This window comes from Cicer arietinum, chromosome 1 (assembly GCF_000331145.2).
Source record: "Cicer arietinum cultivar CDC Frontier isolate Library 1 chromosome 1, Cicar.CDCFrontier_v2.0, whole genome shotgun sequence".
NCBI classification, from domain to species: Eukaryota; Viridiplantae; Streptophyta; class Magnoliopsida; order Fabales; family Fabaceae; genus Cicer; species Cicer arietinum.
This window is the reverse complement of record NC_021160.2, coordinates 36,153,823-36,168,406: the sequence shown is the minus strand read 5'-3', so window position 1 is coordinate 36,168,406 and position 14,584 is coordinate 36,153,823. Positions and strand designations below refer to the sequence as shown.

Below are 14,584 nucleotides of genomic sequence, written 5' to 3'. Positions count from 1 at the left end.
TAATTTTGATTTTTTTTAACTTTAAATCGGATATATTATAATTTTAATTTACAAACATTATTTCTTAAATTAATATTAATTGAGTAATCATAATCATTAACATTTTGGTTTCAAAATCGAAATCTAAAATTTATAAAAATTCGGTTACAAAATATTAATTGTCAAACAATTATAAGTATACATCAAATACAAATAATTGCAAATAAATTACTTTAATTTCATGTCAATTAACATTATAAAACAACAAATTAAATTTAATTAGTTTCAGTAAAATAAAACTGACTAAAATTAAAAGAGACATGACTTTGTCCATCATTTCTAAATATTTATATATTATATATATTTACCAATATTCAAAGTAAAAAGTCAAATAAAAATATTTAAATATATATAATAGATGAAATTAAAGTAATTCGTTTGTAATTATTTGTATACTTATAATTGTTTGACAATTAATATTTTGTAACCAAAATGTTAATGATTATGATTCATCTGCCAATAATAACAATAGTTTGAATGTTTGTAAATTAAAATTATAATATATCTGATTTAAAATAAATAAAAAATCATAATTACCACAAAGATCGATGATTAAAATGATCGAAGTCATTAACTTTAACATTTGAAAAAATTCTACAATACATGCAGATTTGTGTTCTGAAATTTAAAATGATCTAATTTACTCAATCCAATTCAATGTTAGACATCTTTTAAACATGCTTAAAATTATTTGAGTCAAACTTTTTCAATTGCAATTTGTAAGCTACTCAACATATACTACATTGAAGTAAAACTAAGAATATGAGACACACAAAGCAAAGTGACATTTAAAAACAACCGAAGAAGGAAAAGAGTTTAGAAGGGTGAGGGAAAAAATATTAATGTATAAATATACCTTGTCATAGTATTGAAAAACACTAATTCGTGGAATTTCCATGCACCATTTTGCTCTATGTATGATGGGTAGCGAAGTTTGCCGGCTGTCCCTATCCTAACTTGGATTTCCTGGATAGTCTCATTAATAGAATTTCATGTAAGAAACTATACATAGCATTAAGTCACTATGAGTCAGATTGACTTCAAAGATTGCATAGAATATAATTGAATATATGGCAGCAAAAACAGAAATGGACAAAGAGAAGGAATTTTTTTGTTGCAATGAACCAACCTATACCTCTTTCAATGTATCTTTGGAGTAGAGCCGGCGATTTCGAAGAAGAAGATGATTTTGCGAGGATGGTGAATGACTAAGACATACACAAGAGGGAAGAAGAAATTATTGGAGGAATTCATTAAAAAAAATTAGGGATTAAAAGAGGAAAAAAATTATTTAGAAACTAAGTAGAAAAAAAATGAGGTGAAACATAAAAACACAAGAGAACTCTCTAAGGCGTACACATAAGCTTTATTGCTGAGGTGGGATATGTTTGCATATGTGGAAGAAATACTATGAGGTGGCATGGGAATCTGTTTTAAATATATATAATAGAGTTACTCTTGATTTTATGCAGGGGAAGACGAAAATTAGATTAGATACCACAAACGAACTCAAATGCAATCACAATCTACATAGAGATAAGGGTTGAATCTGATATGAAAACTCAAACAAGACTAGGGTTCATGTTGTTCGTTGTTTTTCAAACAAAACATGTTTTCCATAGTCTTACATTTTTTTGTTTTGGGGTTATTACTTCAACATATATCAACTTGTTCTATCTGAATATGGGTGTATGAGTATAATTATAAATTATTATTATATTCTTCATTTAATTTTATGTAAAAAAAAAGTTAAAAAAATTATAGGTTGTGACTGACAACTACAGGTAAAAATGACACTTGTTCATGGTGGGCAACTCTTTTGCATGCCCATGCTAACCACCACCAAGAGGAGAGTCCATAACAACAAAAGCACCAATGTAAAGTATCATTTTTAGAGGTATATTAGTCGAGGAGAAAATATTTTAACTAATGTTAAACTATTCTAAAAGTACTATTATCATTTATTTTCTTGATAATGATTACTGTAACAGCCCAATTTTTAACAACGCGAGTGTATATTTTTTTTAAAAAAGAAATTCATGAAAACAAAGAAATAAAGAAGGAAATACTTTTGGATAAATGTTTAAGTCGTAACATAACGACAAAGTCAACAAATATTTACAAGCAGCAGAATAGTTTTTGAAATAAAAATCCAAAGTATTCAAACATCAAAATACACCGGGGCTATGAGGCAGATCAGACATAGCTCATACCGCTGGGGTATTCTCGGCAGACTTGTACAAAAGCACTGCCCCAAGAATTTTAACTCCCCCACGTCACATCAAAAAGTGGTACATGGACTCATCAAAATAAAAGTCAAGCTAACAATATTGGTATAGGTACAATCTTCCAAGATACAATAAATAACAAAAGAAAGACCTTTACTCCCTATACAACCGTCTAATCTGATCATACTACAAAAAACTATGCGACCCGAGTGATCTCCACACGCTCCGCAAGATCCTCCTGACACAGCTCCAATCAGGTGTCTCCAACTACCTTCCCATCTACAGGGTACTAACCGATGGGAAGATCCTAGTTCTCATCTGATGACAATGTCCAGATTTCCACAATAGTTGTAAAGGGTCACCAACCGAAATTAACAAATAACACAGAGCATTTAAATTTCAAATGCATAAAATGGCCTTTCAACTTAGAATGCACCTTGAAAGGGTTTCCATATGTTAAACATGCATAATCAAAGTTGAAAAATGGAGTTTTAAACAAAACTGCACTGTCGTATTCGAATACAACATCCTTGTATTCGAATACAGTGTTGTTTCAAAAGTCAGTAGCAAAAACAGGATGCTTGTATTCGACTACAAGCTCAGTGTATTCGACTACACAGCTGTTTCATAAGTCAGTAGCAAAAACATGATGCTTGTATTCGAATACAGTGTTGTTTCAGAAGCCAGTAGCAAAAACAGGATGCTTGTATTCGACTACAAGCCTCTTGTATCCAAATACACATCAGAAAACAACACAAAACAACAAAAATCAGCTTTTAAAGAGGTTTCGCAATTCATCAACACTTCCACACAAATTCGAACAATCACACTTAGCAATTATGACACAATCACAACAACAACTTGAGTTTACACACGCAATCATAACTTTAAATCAAACATGACTCACAAGGTTTTGCAATCAATCAACACTTGCACACAAATCCAAACAATCACACTTAGCAATTATGGCATAATCACAACAACAACTTGAGTTTACAGACGCAATCATAACATTAAATCAAACATGACTCGCGTGTCCAACACCCTAATGCAATGCGTATATGCCAAAAAGCATGGACTCGGAATTCCAATCAAAACCCTCCTCGAAGGGTCGTAAATCACAATTGTACCGCCTATCACATGCCGAAGTACTAAATTACCGAGGTGCCATCTATCATGGGTCAACACGATTTAATAAAAACGTAAATCGTAAATGTACCGCCTATCACATGCCGAAATACATTTACCAAGGTGCCACCTATCACAGGTCAGCATGATTTACCATAAATGTGTAGTCTATCACGGACCTTACACGACACGACAATCCCCGCAAGGATAAGATGAACCAACAAATCACATGGCATCATCTCGTGGCCCATCCGGTCACCACTATCACCATGGTCCATCTGGTCGCCATGTACAATGAAATGCATGAGCATACTCTGACTCTATCCACAACAATCATTAAGTAAATGCAGATATTAAAAGATTCCCCATTTTTAATACTCATATAACTCTAACGATTTTCACGACAATCATTAAGTAAATGCATATATTAAAAGATTCTCCATTTTAATACTCATTTAACTCTAACGATTTTCAAATTTCACACAGAGTATACTCAAACATTTATTTTCCACCACACACATCAAATTTAATCCACAATTTACATTAAATTCGATCAATTCAAAAACCACAAAATCCACACCAAGTACCACAATTGTCAATCACCACGAATTTTCACAAAACTCAAATATAACACATGCCAAACTAATTTTCACAAACCACCACTCAAACACATTAAATTTCTTTTCCTCAACAACACACATAGATGAATCAAATTCCTTTTCCACGAAAACACTCATCAATTTCACCAAAAACCCAACTCCAAACTTTCACCCATAAAAGCATTAAATTCATTTTTCCCAAATCTACACTTCAAACCCAACAAATTTATTTTCTACACAACCACAAATAAGTCCCTAAATGCAAACTAAAAGTTTGGAAGGAGCTCTTACCTTAACGATAGCTTTAACGAGCAATTACGATACCGCGAATAATTCTGATAAAAACTTCGTTCGCGCCGTTGCTTCCAAAGTTGACTCACCAGTACCGTAGCGAGAAGATGAACAACTTTCCCTTCTATCTCTTCGCGAAATAAAGCTTAGATCTAGAAGAAACGTGGAGGTTTGTGTTTGACGGTTTTGAAACCCCTAACACCCTTTTTCTTCGTTTTCGAATCAAACCGGAAGAATGAAGCTGAGAAATCTTTGTTTTCTAACCCACCAAGCCTTGGGTTTCCTTTCTTGAAGCAAAAGAAGCAAAAAATAATGAAGAATGGAGAAGGAAGAAAGATGGAGGAAACGCGATGCAGAGAGGGAGAAAAGTTATGTGTTTTCTTTCCTTTTTCTTTTCTTTCCTTTTCCTTTTCCTTTTGTTTTTCCTTTCTTCTATTTTCTTTCTTTATTATAACTTAACAAATATCTAAAATATCTAGATATTTATCAAAATTTCCATTTCACCCATAACCTTTCAAACCATTTGATAAAAATATCTACTTTCGTCGCAACTCAATTGACAGATACAATTTTCAGCAACCCGAGATATTTTTAACAAAACTGCCAAGAATTAAATTCTTCGTAACCTAAATAAATTATTGGCTTAATTGCAGTTTTGGTCCCCCTATTATAGCTGAATCGCGAAAGTAGTCCTCCCATTTTGTTTCTCCCCAGTTTTGGTCCCTCAAACAGAATTTTGATCCAAAACTTGATGAAATTTCATTTTTTAAAGTTGTACTACACCATTTATGATTATAGATTTCATGTACAATTGTTGCAAATGAGATCTTGAGGCTAGATGTGACTTAAATAAATGCAAAAAAAATGAAATTTCATCAAGTTTTGGACCACAATTCTGTTTGAGGGACCAAAACTGGGGAGAAACAAAATGGGAGGGACTACTTTCGCGATTCAGCTATAATAGGGGGACCAAAACTGCAATTAAGCATAAATTATTCTTCGACAAAAGATTCACTGTACTTAATCTAATTTATTTATCGACGAATAATTTTAATCAAGGCATCAAAAGATATTTTTGGGCATTAAACTCACAAAATAACAATAACTTGGCTAAAAAGCCTCAGAGTTCAATATCAAAATACACTAAAATACATAAATTAGAATTTAAAACTATGGGTCTTATAATTAAAATTCTTCAATTTCCTATTTATTGGAAAACATAAATGTTATATACTAACAAGTATATCAATGACTCACCATAACGAATATTTCTAAATCTTTATAGAAATCGGTGATTCGTTATTTAAAATATCCAATAGAACTTTGGCCTAAATATATTTTATTTGGATCAAAACAAGATATTTCAAGTGATGCAAGCATAACTACTTATTTTGACTTTTGATTATCTTGATTGAAGTCGTAAAAACTATTTTATTTTTCTTGAGGATCATATAAATTTTTTAAGGATCTCTAAACTAATGAAATTTATCTTTGAAAAATAGTTAAACACCTTCAATTTTGTTCATCCAACCGAGTTCAAACAAATTTATTACCATAATGACCACATATATTTAACTTTTGTTAGTTTTCAAAATTAGTAACAAATAAAAAAAAAATGTTACAAATTATAAATATTGGTAACATATAGTAAATGTAGCAAAATCTATAAATAAGAAACATTTTTAAAATGTCAGTAATTATACTCAAAAGATTACCAAAACTTTTTAGTAACAAGGTTTACCTATATTATGAATTATATTAAAAGATAAATGTGAATGTCTATTTTTCCAAGACTTTTCTATACTCTTTAACTCTTATGAGTAAATAGTTTTTTTGGTCATTGTTATTGGTATTTAGTGCTAATATAATTTAGATTTCATGTGCTTTTAACATACAACATTTGTATCCTATAAATAGCACCTATCTTGCATTTTAAAATTTACACATTAAAACACATAATACAAATATAATATTGTTCTTTCTTTTTTCATTTATATCCTCTTTTCGGTTAATTTCGTAATATCCTAACATTTGTTAAAACATTGCTAAATCTAATTAGTAACATTTTTCGAAGATGTGTAGTGTTTATTAATTAGGACCTCCATATATTTTCTTTTCATTCTTTTAATAAATTTGTGGTGGCTTATAATCACTTTCCCTTAAAAAATGACATCAAATAATGTTCATAAATAGATAAAATAAATAGATAAAATAATAATAGATGCTTGTGAAGAAAAATAATCATTGTTAGTTTCTAATTTGAATGACTCATTTATCATTATTTAGTGTGTATATTATAAATATCTTGCAAATACGTCACCAATTTCTCCCAATAGTGCACCGACAGTCACAGGAAGGAGGCCTTTAAAAGTTTCTCTGTCATTTTTTAATTAACAGCTTCTCCTCTGTCGGTATCATTTATTCTTCCCATAATGTCCCTAAATAGTATGAAATGGCCCCAATTCTCATTTTATTCATTAATTCAAGGGTTACCTTCTGTCCTACTCTCACCATGCTATATAGTCCACACAGATGCAAACACACACTTCATCATTTCAAAATTAAAATATTAAATTATTTATTATTTCATGATTTTTTTAAATAACAAATATTAATATGAGTTGAATTGTTATCTTAGACAACTGTAAATTCTTTCTTATCCCTAATTTTGAAAGTAATTATAAAAAAAAGTCAAATAATTTTAATAATATAATAGTTATAATTAAATATATAAAATATATTTTATAAAAATTAAACCCTATTAATATTCTCTCATTAGCAAATATAAATGTTAATTTCTTATCATTCCCCTCAACTTCAAATTGATTTTAAAAAACAAATTGATTTAATTCATTATATCTTCAATTATATACAAATAGCTGGCAATGGAATTTAAAAGTCTCAAATCATATTATAATCAATAATGTATTTATCAAATTTGGAAATCATAAAATAAACTTTGACGTCTGTCACTACTAATAAGGGTATTATTGATATTTCATACTACTAAATGTCTGCTGCAGATCTTACCCAAGTTTTTTTTTTCTTCCAATTAAAACTACATAATAATAATAATAATAATAAAGACTGTGAAGTGATTACATGAAATTTCATGTTAAGAGTATTACTTCACTTCATCACAAAACCAAAACTCTTGCTTTGTAAGGGAACTATAGAGCTAAGATAAAGAGTCCTTAAACTCCTTTTTGTTTTATCTTATTCTCTTTCTTGTGCAGATCTTGAAGTTGTACTTCATTGTTAGATTAAATCTGCACCAAGAAATGTTGTTAACTACCATTGGATCTGTTCTTTTGTTACTATTCTCTTGCTCCACATTTACTTCAATAGGTATTTCCTACTTCCCATTATCCATTTAGTTCTTGAAAGTTTTTCTTGCTCTTTGGTAGTTCTACTTCTCTGAATTAATGAGTTCACATTTTCTGTTTTATTTTATTTTTTTAAATAAAAGTTAGTTTTTATTATTAGAACTTTGGTGAAGGAGGTTGGAACTTGAAAGGCATTTTCATTTGAGATTTGAATGAATGGATTGTTATTTATTTGCTACAAATCTTATTCTTGTCAATTTGGATCCTTATTTCATTCTGTCGGTTCATATTTTCTTGTTTTGGTATCTTAACTTATAAAATATGAAAGTACAATAATTTATTCAAGTAATTTTTTGGCTAATCAATAAATGGTAGTGAGTATATAGAGATCTAATTTGTTTTTTTAAATTACTTTGAATATTAGTGATAGTTTAAAACTGATTTTTTTGATTTACAGAAGCCTATGATCCGTTAGATCCAAATGGGAATATAACACTCAAATGGGATGTCATTAGTTGGACTCCAGATGGCTATGTTGTAAGTCTTCACAACTTCCTTAATTTCACATTAAATTGCTAATAAAAAACATTATAGTTATACACTACTCTGTTTAATGTTGATTTACAAATGTAAGAAAAATTTAAAACTATCCTTTTTTTTAGCTTGATGGAATGTTATCAATTGTACCGGTACATATCTTTTTCAATCAGGACTTATAGGTTTGTCTGATTTGGTAAATTTTGATGTGGTTAACTGGTTAATGTCAACATATTGTTAGTCACACAGAAATGACACTGACATTACAAGTAGACATCAGTAATAGTTTTTTAGAAAATGAAAGTGATTAAATATCAAAAGTGATTTTCACGAGAAGATATTCTAAAGAACTTCTATTTAAAGTAATTTTAAAAAATAAACAGTACCAAACAGATTCATAGTCAAATGTGTCTGTCACCATAAACACCTACAAAGAAAAATAAATGATAATTTTGGCAATTAGAAGCAAACACACAGAAAATAAAAATAGAAAATGTTTTCTCATACCAAACAGGCCCAAATGGGTCAAAGGATCAATCCAATTGTTTCCATTTCCTTTAAATTTAGAAATGAAACTTTGGCTTATGTTTCTGAAACTTATTGACTGTTAGAGGGGTTGGGTAGTTCAACTAGTTTTAACTAAGAGTTAAAGGAATCAAAGGAGTTAAAAGATCAGAGTTCAAATCCTGTCATAAAAAAATATTGATTGTTGTTGTTTGTGTTGAGCAGGCTGTTGTGACAATGTACAACTTTCAACAGTATCGCCACATTCAAGAACCAGGATGGACATTAGGTTGGACATGGGCAAAAAAAGAAGTAATTTGGAACATGATGGGAAGCCAAACAACAGAACAAGGAGATTGTTCAAAATTCAAAGCAGGAATTCCACATTGTTGTAAGAAAGATCCAACAGTAGTTGATTTGTTGCCAGGAACACCTTATAACCAACAGATTGCAAACTGTTGTAAAGGTGGTGTGTTGAATTCATGGGCTCAGGATCCAAACAATGCAGTGAGTTCTTTTCAGATAAGTGTTGGTTCTGCTGGAACAACTAATAAAACAGTTAAATTGCCAAGAAATTTCACATTGAAAGCACCTGGACCTGGTTACACTTGTGGTCCTGCAAAAATTGTTAGGCCAACTCAATTTATCACCAATGACAAGAGGAGAGTCACACAAGCTTTGAGTAAGTTACAAATTACATTAACTTAAGTTTCTCTCTTTTTTTTTCCTGCACATTTTCATTGTGTTTTCATAACTTTCTTGATCAAGTCAACGTCTACAATTAAGATATGTACTTAGCCTTTGTTCAATAAATCCATTAAGATGCCTTACTAAATTGAAGTTTCTTTTAGTTATGATTGTTCATTCTTTGCCTGAGGGTGAGCCTTGGCGCAACGATAAGGTTGCTGCTTTGTGATTTGGATGTCATGGATTCAAATTTTGGAAACAACCTTTTCACTTGAAAAGAGAAGATTGAATATATCTATCCTCCCCTGACCGTTGGTGGGAGTCGCGTGCAAGAGTAAACAAACATATGGGTCTTTGAATATGTCACACGGTGTCACCATAGTTTGTTATTGTAAAAACATTCCAATTGTGTTATTCGTTAGTTAGTTTGGTCCTCGACTCCGTCTTTCTTTAATTAGTTTAGTAATCAAACGTGTCTTCTGTTTGTCAGTTTGATCTATAAAATTACAAAAATAAAACACACTCAGATCAGAGATGTTTTTGAAGTTTCGATATATTCGAAGACTATAATGATATTGTTAGGAGTCTCACATTGAGTAGATAAAAGGGCTCAATGTAATACTTAAGCTATGAGGCTCTCCCACCTAATAGACTAGTCTTTTAGATTAGGCTATCCTTTTGAGCTTAAGTCTAATAGATACCACCTCACATGTTTAGGGACTAACATGAGTGTTTACTCCTCTTACAACAAGCTGCCTTTTATTTTCATTATTTTATTGATAGCAACATTGCTTTTGTTGGATGAAATGGATTTGAACTTTCATCAAACATATAATTATGTGTGATTTACTATTTGAACAGTTTATCTATGCTTTGTACATTGTTCACAAGAGTTATGAATATGGAAACCAAATTTGAGGTTCTCTAACTTGACATATTTTATGACAGTGACCTGGAACATTACCTGCACTTATTCTCAATTCCTGGCTCAAAAGACTCCAACTTGTTGTGTTTCCCTCTCATCCTTCTACAATGACACAATAGTAGACTGCCCAACTTGCACCTGTGGCTGTCAAAACAAAACACAACCTGACAGCTGTGTAAAGTAAGTCACCAATTTATCTTTGAGTTTAATTTTGATAAAATGTTGGTGTTAAAAGTTTTACACTGCCAACAAATCACAACCAACAATTTTAGAAGTAGTTATGATAGTAAAACGTTTTTAATGATTGAAAAACTCTAATTGATTGACAGTGTAAAAAACATTTACACTGACAGTGTTTCTGAAACTGTCTTTCCATTCGTCGTGTACTAATTCTTCGAATAATGTTCCATAGTGGTTTTTTTCATCATTTTCCCAACTCATGATTTTTTTTCCTGAATTTGTTTTACAGTCCAGACTCTCCACATTTATCTTCAGTTGTATCATCATCAGGCAAACCTACAAATACACCTCTAGTCCAATGTACAAGTCACATGTGTCCGATTCGAGTTCATTGGCATGTGAAACTCAATTATAAAGAGTACTGGAGGATCAAGATCACAATCACAAATTTCAATTACAGGATGAATTACTCACAATGGAACCTTGTGGTGCAGCATCCCAATTTTGATAATCTTACTCAGCTTTTCAGCTTTAAGTACAAGTCACTAACACCCTATGAGGGCTTAAGTAAGTTCTATGTTTTAATATGGCTTAAACATATTTTGAAACTTACACAATCTATCAATCATAATCATCAGACTATTAAAAACGTTTGAGTTTAATTGTAGCTTTTTCTAATGACTATAATTTGTTGACAATGTAACTTTTTACACTAACAGTGTATCTTTCTGGACGAACTTGTAAAGAAAATATTCCAATTCTGATATTTTTTTATGATGTGGTTTTACAGATGATACAGGTATGCTATGGGGAGTAAAATTCTACAATGATTTTCTTTCATCAGCTGCTTCCTATGGTAATGTTCAATCAGAAATCTTATTTAGAAAGGACAAATCAACTTTCACATTTGATAAAGGATGGGCCTTTCCAAGAAGGATTTATTTCAATGGTGATAATTGTGTTATGCCTCCTCCAGATGCTTACCCTTGGTCACCAAATGCAACTTCAAAACTAGTTTTCTCTATACTTAGTACAATCATAGCCACTTTAGCTTCTTTTATAATATTATTATTGAATTGAATTGATCATAGAGAATTATTTATCTCTATGGAGACATAAAAGTGAACACTTCCCTTCTGCATCAAATTGTTTAAAACCACATTGTGAAAAGTGATCAAGAGCTATCAATGAAGCAATGAAAAGAGATGCAAGTGGATGAATACTTGGCACAAGAATTCTATTATGTTATTTATTTTAAGGGTTTGTTTTTTTACCTTCATTTATGTAACATAGTTTCTATATTTTGTATTGTATAATTATCTTATGTTACTTGTTTGGATAATTATTTTTTCCCAATCATAGATTATCAAATTTGTTTTTTTAGTGTTGAGATGAAAAATTCATTGTTTTCTTCTAAGGACTGCGTACTTAAAGAAAGTTTGTAATTCTTTTTCATATAGTGATACTGATAGATGGTCATATAGTTTGAGTTCCTCCACTACCCCTAGAACGCGATGGAATTTGGATTCCTCACCGTAAATGTGTGAAACATTTATTGATCTTGACAGTCTGATCTCAAATCAACAATGATGGTTATCTAAAAATGATTTGGTTAAGATGTAATGTGAGCTAACTGATCTCAAATTTATGGCAAAGTTCAATTACTTCGTGTAAAATCATGGTTTGATAAATGCAGAGAATCTAGGTTTAGATACAATGGGGGGTTCGATAGCTGGTTAGTAAGGGTGGCAATATGTTAGGTTTGGATGAGTTTTCTAAAAATTCAGTGTATGACATCTAGGTGCGGAAATGTTTCATATGATATACAGTATATTAGTAGATATGTACTCATGAGCGAGGTAGAAGCCAACTTATACATATGTAGATATATATGTTTTTCTTTTAGTGAAAATATGCATTAGTGGTCACAAGAAATTGAATGCTGCATATCTATTATATATATTTAAAACAGACTCCCATGTCAACTCTCATGCCACCTTATAGTATTTCTTCCACATGTGCAAACATATCCCACCTCAACAAAAAAGATTATGTGTACGCCTTAGAGAGTTCTCTTGTGTTTTTATGTTTCACCTCATTTTTTCTAATTAGTTTCTAAATAGTTTTTTTTCCTCTTTTAATCCCTCTAATCCCTAATTTTTTTAATGACTTCCTCCAACAATTTCTTCTTCCCTCTTGTGTACGTCCCAGTCATTTGCCATCCTCGCAAAATCATCTTCTTCTTCGAAATTGTCGACTCTACTCCAAAGGTACACTGAAAGAGGTATAGGTTGGTTCGTTGCAACAACAAAAGTTCTTCTCTTTGTCTATTTCTAATTTTGGTGTCATGTTCACCTCATTTTTTTCTACTTAGTTTCTAAATAATTTTTTCCTCTTTTAATTCCTCTAATCCCTAATTTTTTTAATGACTTCCCAGTCATTCGCCATCCTCGTAAAATCATATTCTTCTTCGAAATTGTCGACTCTACTCCACCAAAGATACACTGAAAGAGGTATAGGTTGGCCAAAGATACACTGAAAGAGGTATAGGTGGTTCGTTGCAACAAAAAAAATTATTCTCTTTGTCTATTTCTAATTTTGGTGCCATGTTCACCTCATTTTTTTCTACTTAGTTTCTAAATAATTTTTTCCTCTTTTAATTCCTCTAATCCCTAATTTTTTTAATGACTTCCCAGTCATTCGCCATCCTCGTAAAATCATCTTCTTCTTCGAAATTGCCGACTCTACTCCAAAGGTAAAAGAGGTATAGGTTGGTCAAAGATACACTGAAAGAGGTATAGGTTGGTTCGTTGCAACAAAAAAAATTCTTCTCTTTGTCTATTTCTAATTTTGGTGCCATGTTCACCTCATTTTTTTCTACTTAGTTTCTAAATAATTTTTTCCTCTTTTAATTCCTCTAATCCCTAATTTTTTTAATGACTTCCCAGTCATTCGCCATCCTCACAAAATCATCTTATTCTTCGAAATTGCCGACTCTACTCCAAAGATACACTGAAAGAGGTATAGGTTGGTTAGTTGCAACAAAAAAAATTATTCTCTTTGTCTTTTTCTAATTTTGCTATCATAAATTCAATTATATTCTATACAATCTTTGAAATCAATTTGGCTCATAGTGGCTTAATGCTATGTATAGTTTCTTACATGAAATTCTATCACTGCGACTATCTAGGAAATCCAAGTTGGGATGGGACCAGCCGACAAATTTCGCTACCTATCATACCCAGAGCAAAATGGTACATGAAAAATTCAAGGAATTAGTGTTTTTCAATGTTATGACAAGGTATATTTATACATCAATATTTTTTCCATCTCTCTTCTAAACTCTTTTCCTTCTTTAGTTGTTTTTAAGTGTCACTTTGCTTTGTGTGTCTCATATTCTTAGTTTTACTTCAATGTAGTATATGTTGAGTAGCTTACAAATTGCAGTTGAAAAAGTTTGACTCAAATAATTTTAAGCATGTGTAAAACATGTCTGACGTTGAATTGAATTGAGTAAATTAGATCATTTTAAATTTCAGAACACAAATCTGAATGTATTGTAGAAATTTTTCAAATGTTAAATCGATCTTTGTGGTAATTGTGAATTTTTTTATTTTAAATCGGATTTATTAGAATTTTAATTTACAAACATTCAAACTATTATTAATATTGGCAAATGAATCATAATCATTAATATTTTGGTTACAAACTATTAACTGTCAAACAATTATAAGTATACAAATAATTACAAATAAATTCCTTTAATTTCATCTATTATATATATTTAAATATTTTTATTTGACTTTTTACTTTGAATATTGGTAAATATATATAATATATAAATATTTAGAAATGATGGACAAAGTCATGTCTCTTTTAATTTTAGTCAGTTTTATTTTACTGAAACTAATTAAATTTAATTTGTTGTTTTATAATGTTAATTGACATGAAATTAAAGTAATTTATTTGCAATTATTTGTATTTGATGTATACTTATAATTGTTTGACAATTAATATTTTGTAACCGAATTTTTATAAATTTTAGATTTCGATTTTGAAACCAAAATGTTAATGATTATGATTACTCAATTAATATTAATTTAAGAAATAATGTTTGTAAATTAAAATTATAATATATCC

The 14,584-nt window shown here is 30.5% G+C and overlaps 1 protein-coding gene across 1 annotated transcript; it reads left to right on the top strand.

Annotated features, from left to right (window-relative positions):
- The first annotated feature begins 7,358 nt into the window (after positions 1-7,358).
- Positions 7,359-11,827, top strand: LOC101513099 (protein COBRA-like). Its single transcript, XM_004488378.4, has 6 exons — positions 7,359-7,633; positions 8,069-8,148; positions 8,878-9,334; positions 10,288-10,444; positions 10,734-11,011; positions 11,235-11,827. The coding sequence occupies exons 1-6, from the start codon at positions 7,567-7,569 to the stop codon at positions 11,522-11,524; spliced, it is 1,329 nt and encodes a 442-aa protein (XP_004488435.1). The 5' UTR covers positions 7,359-7,566; the 3' UTR covers positions 11,525-11,827.
- The last annotated feature ends 2,757 nt before the right edge of the window (positions 11,828-14,584 follow it).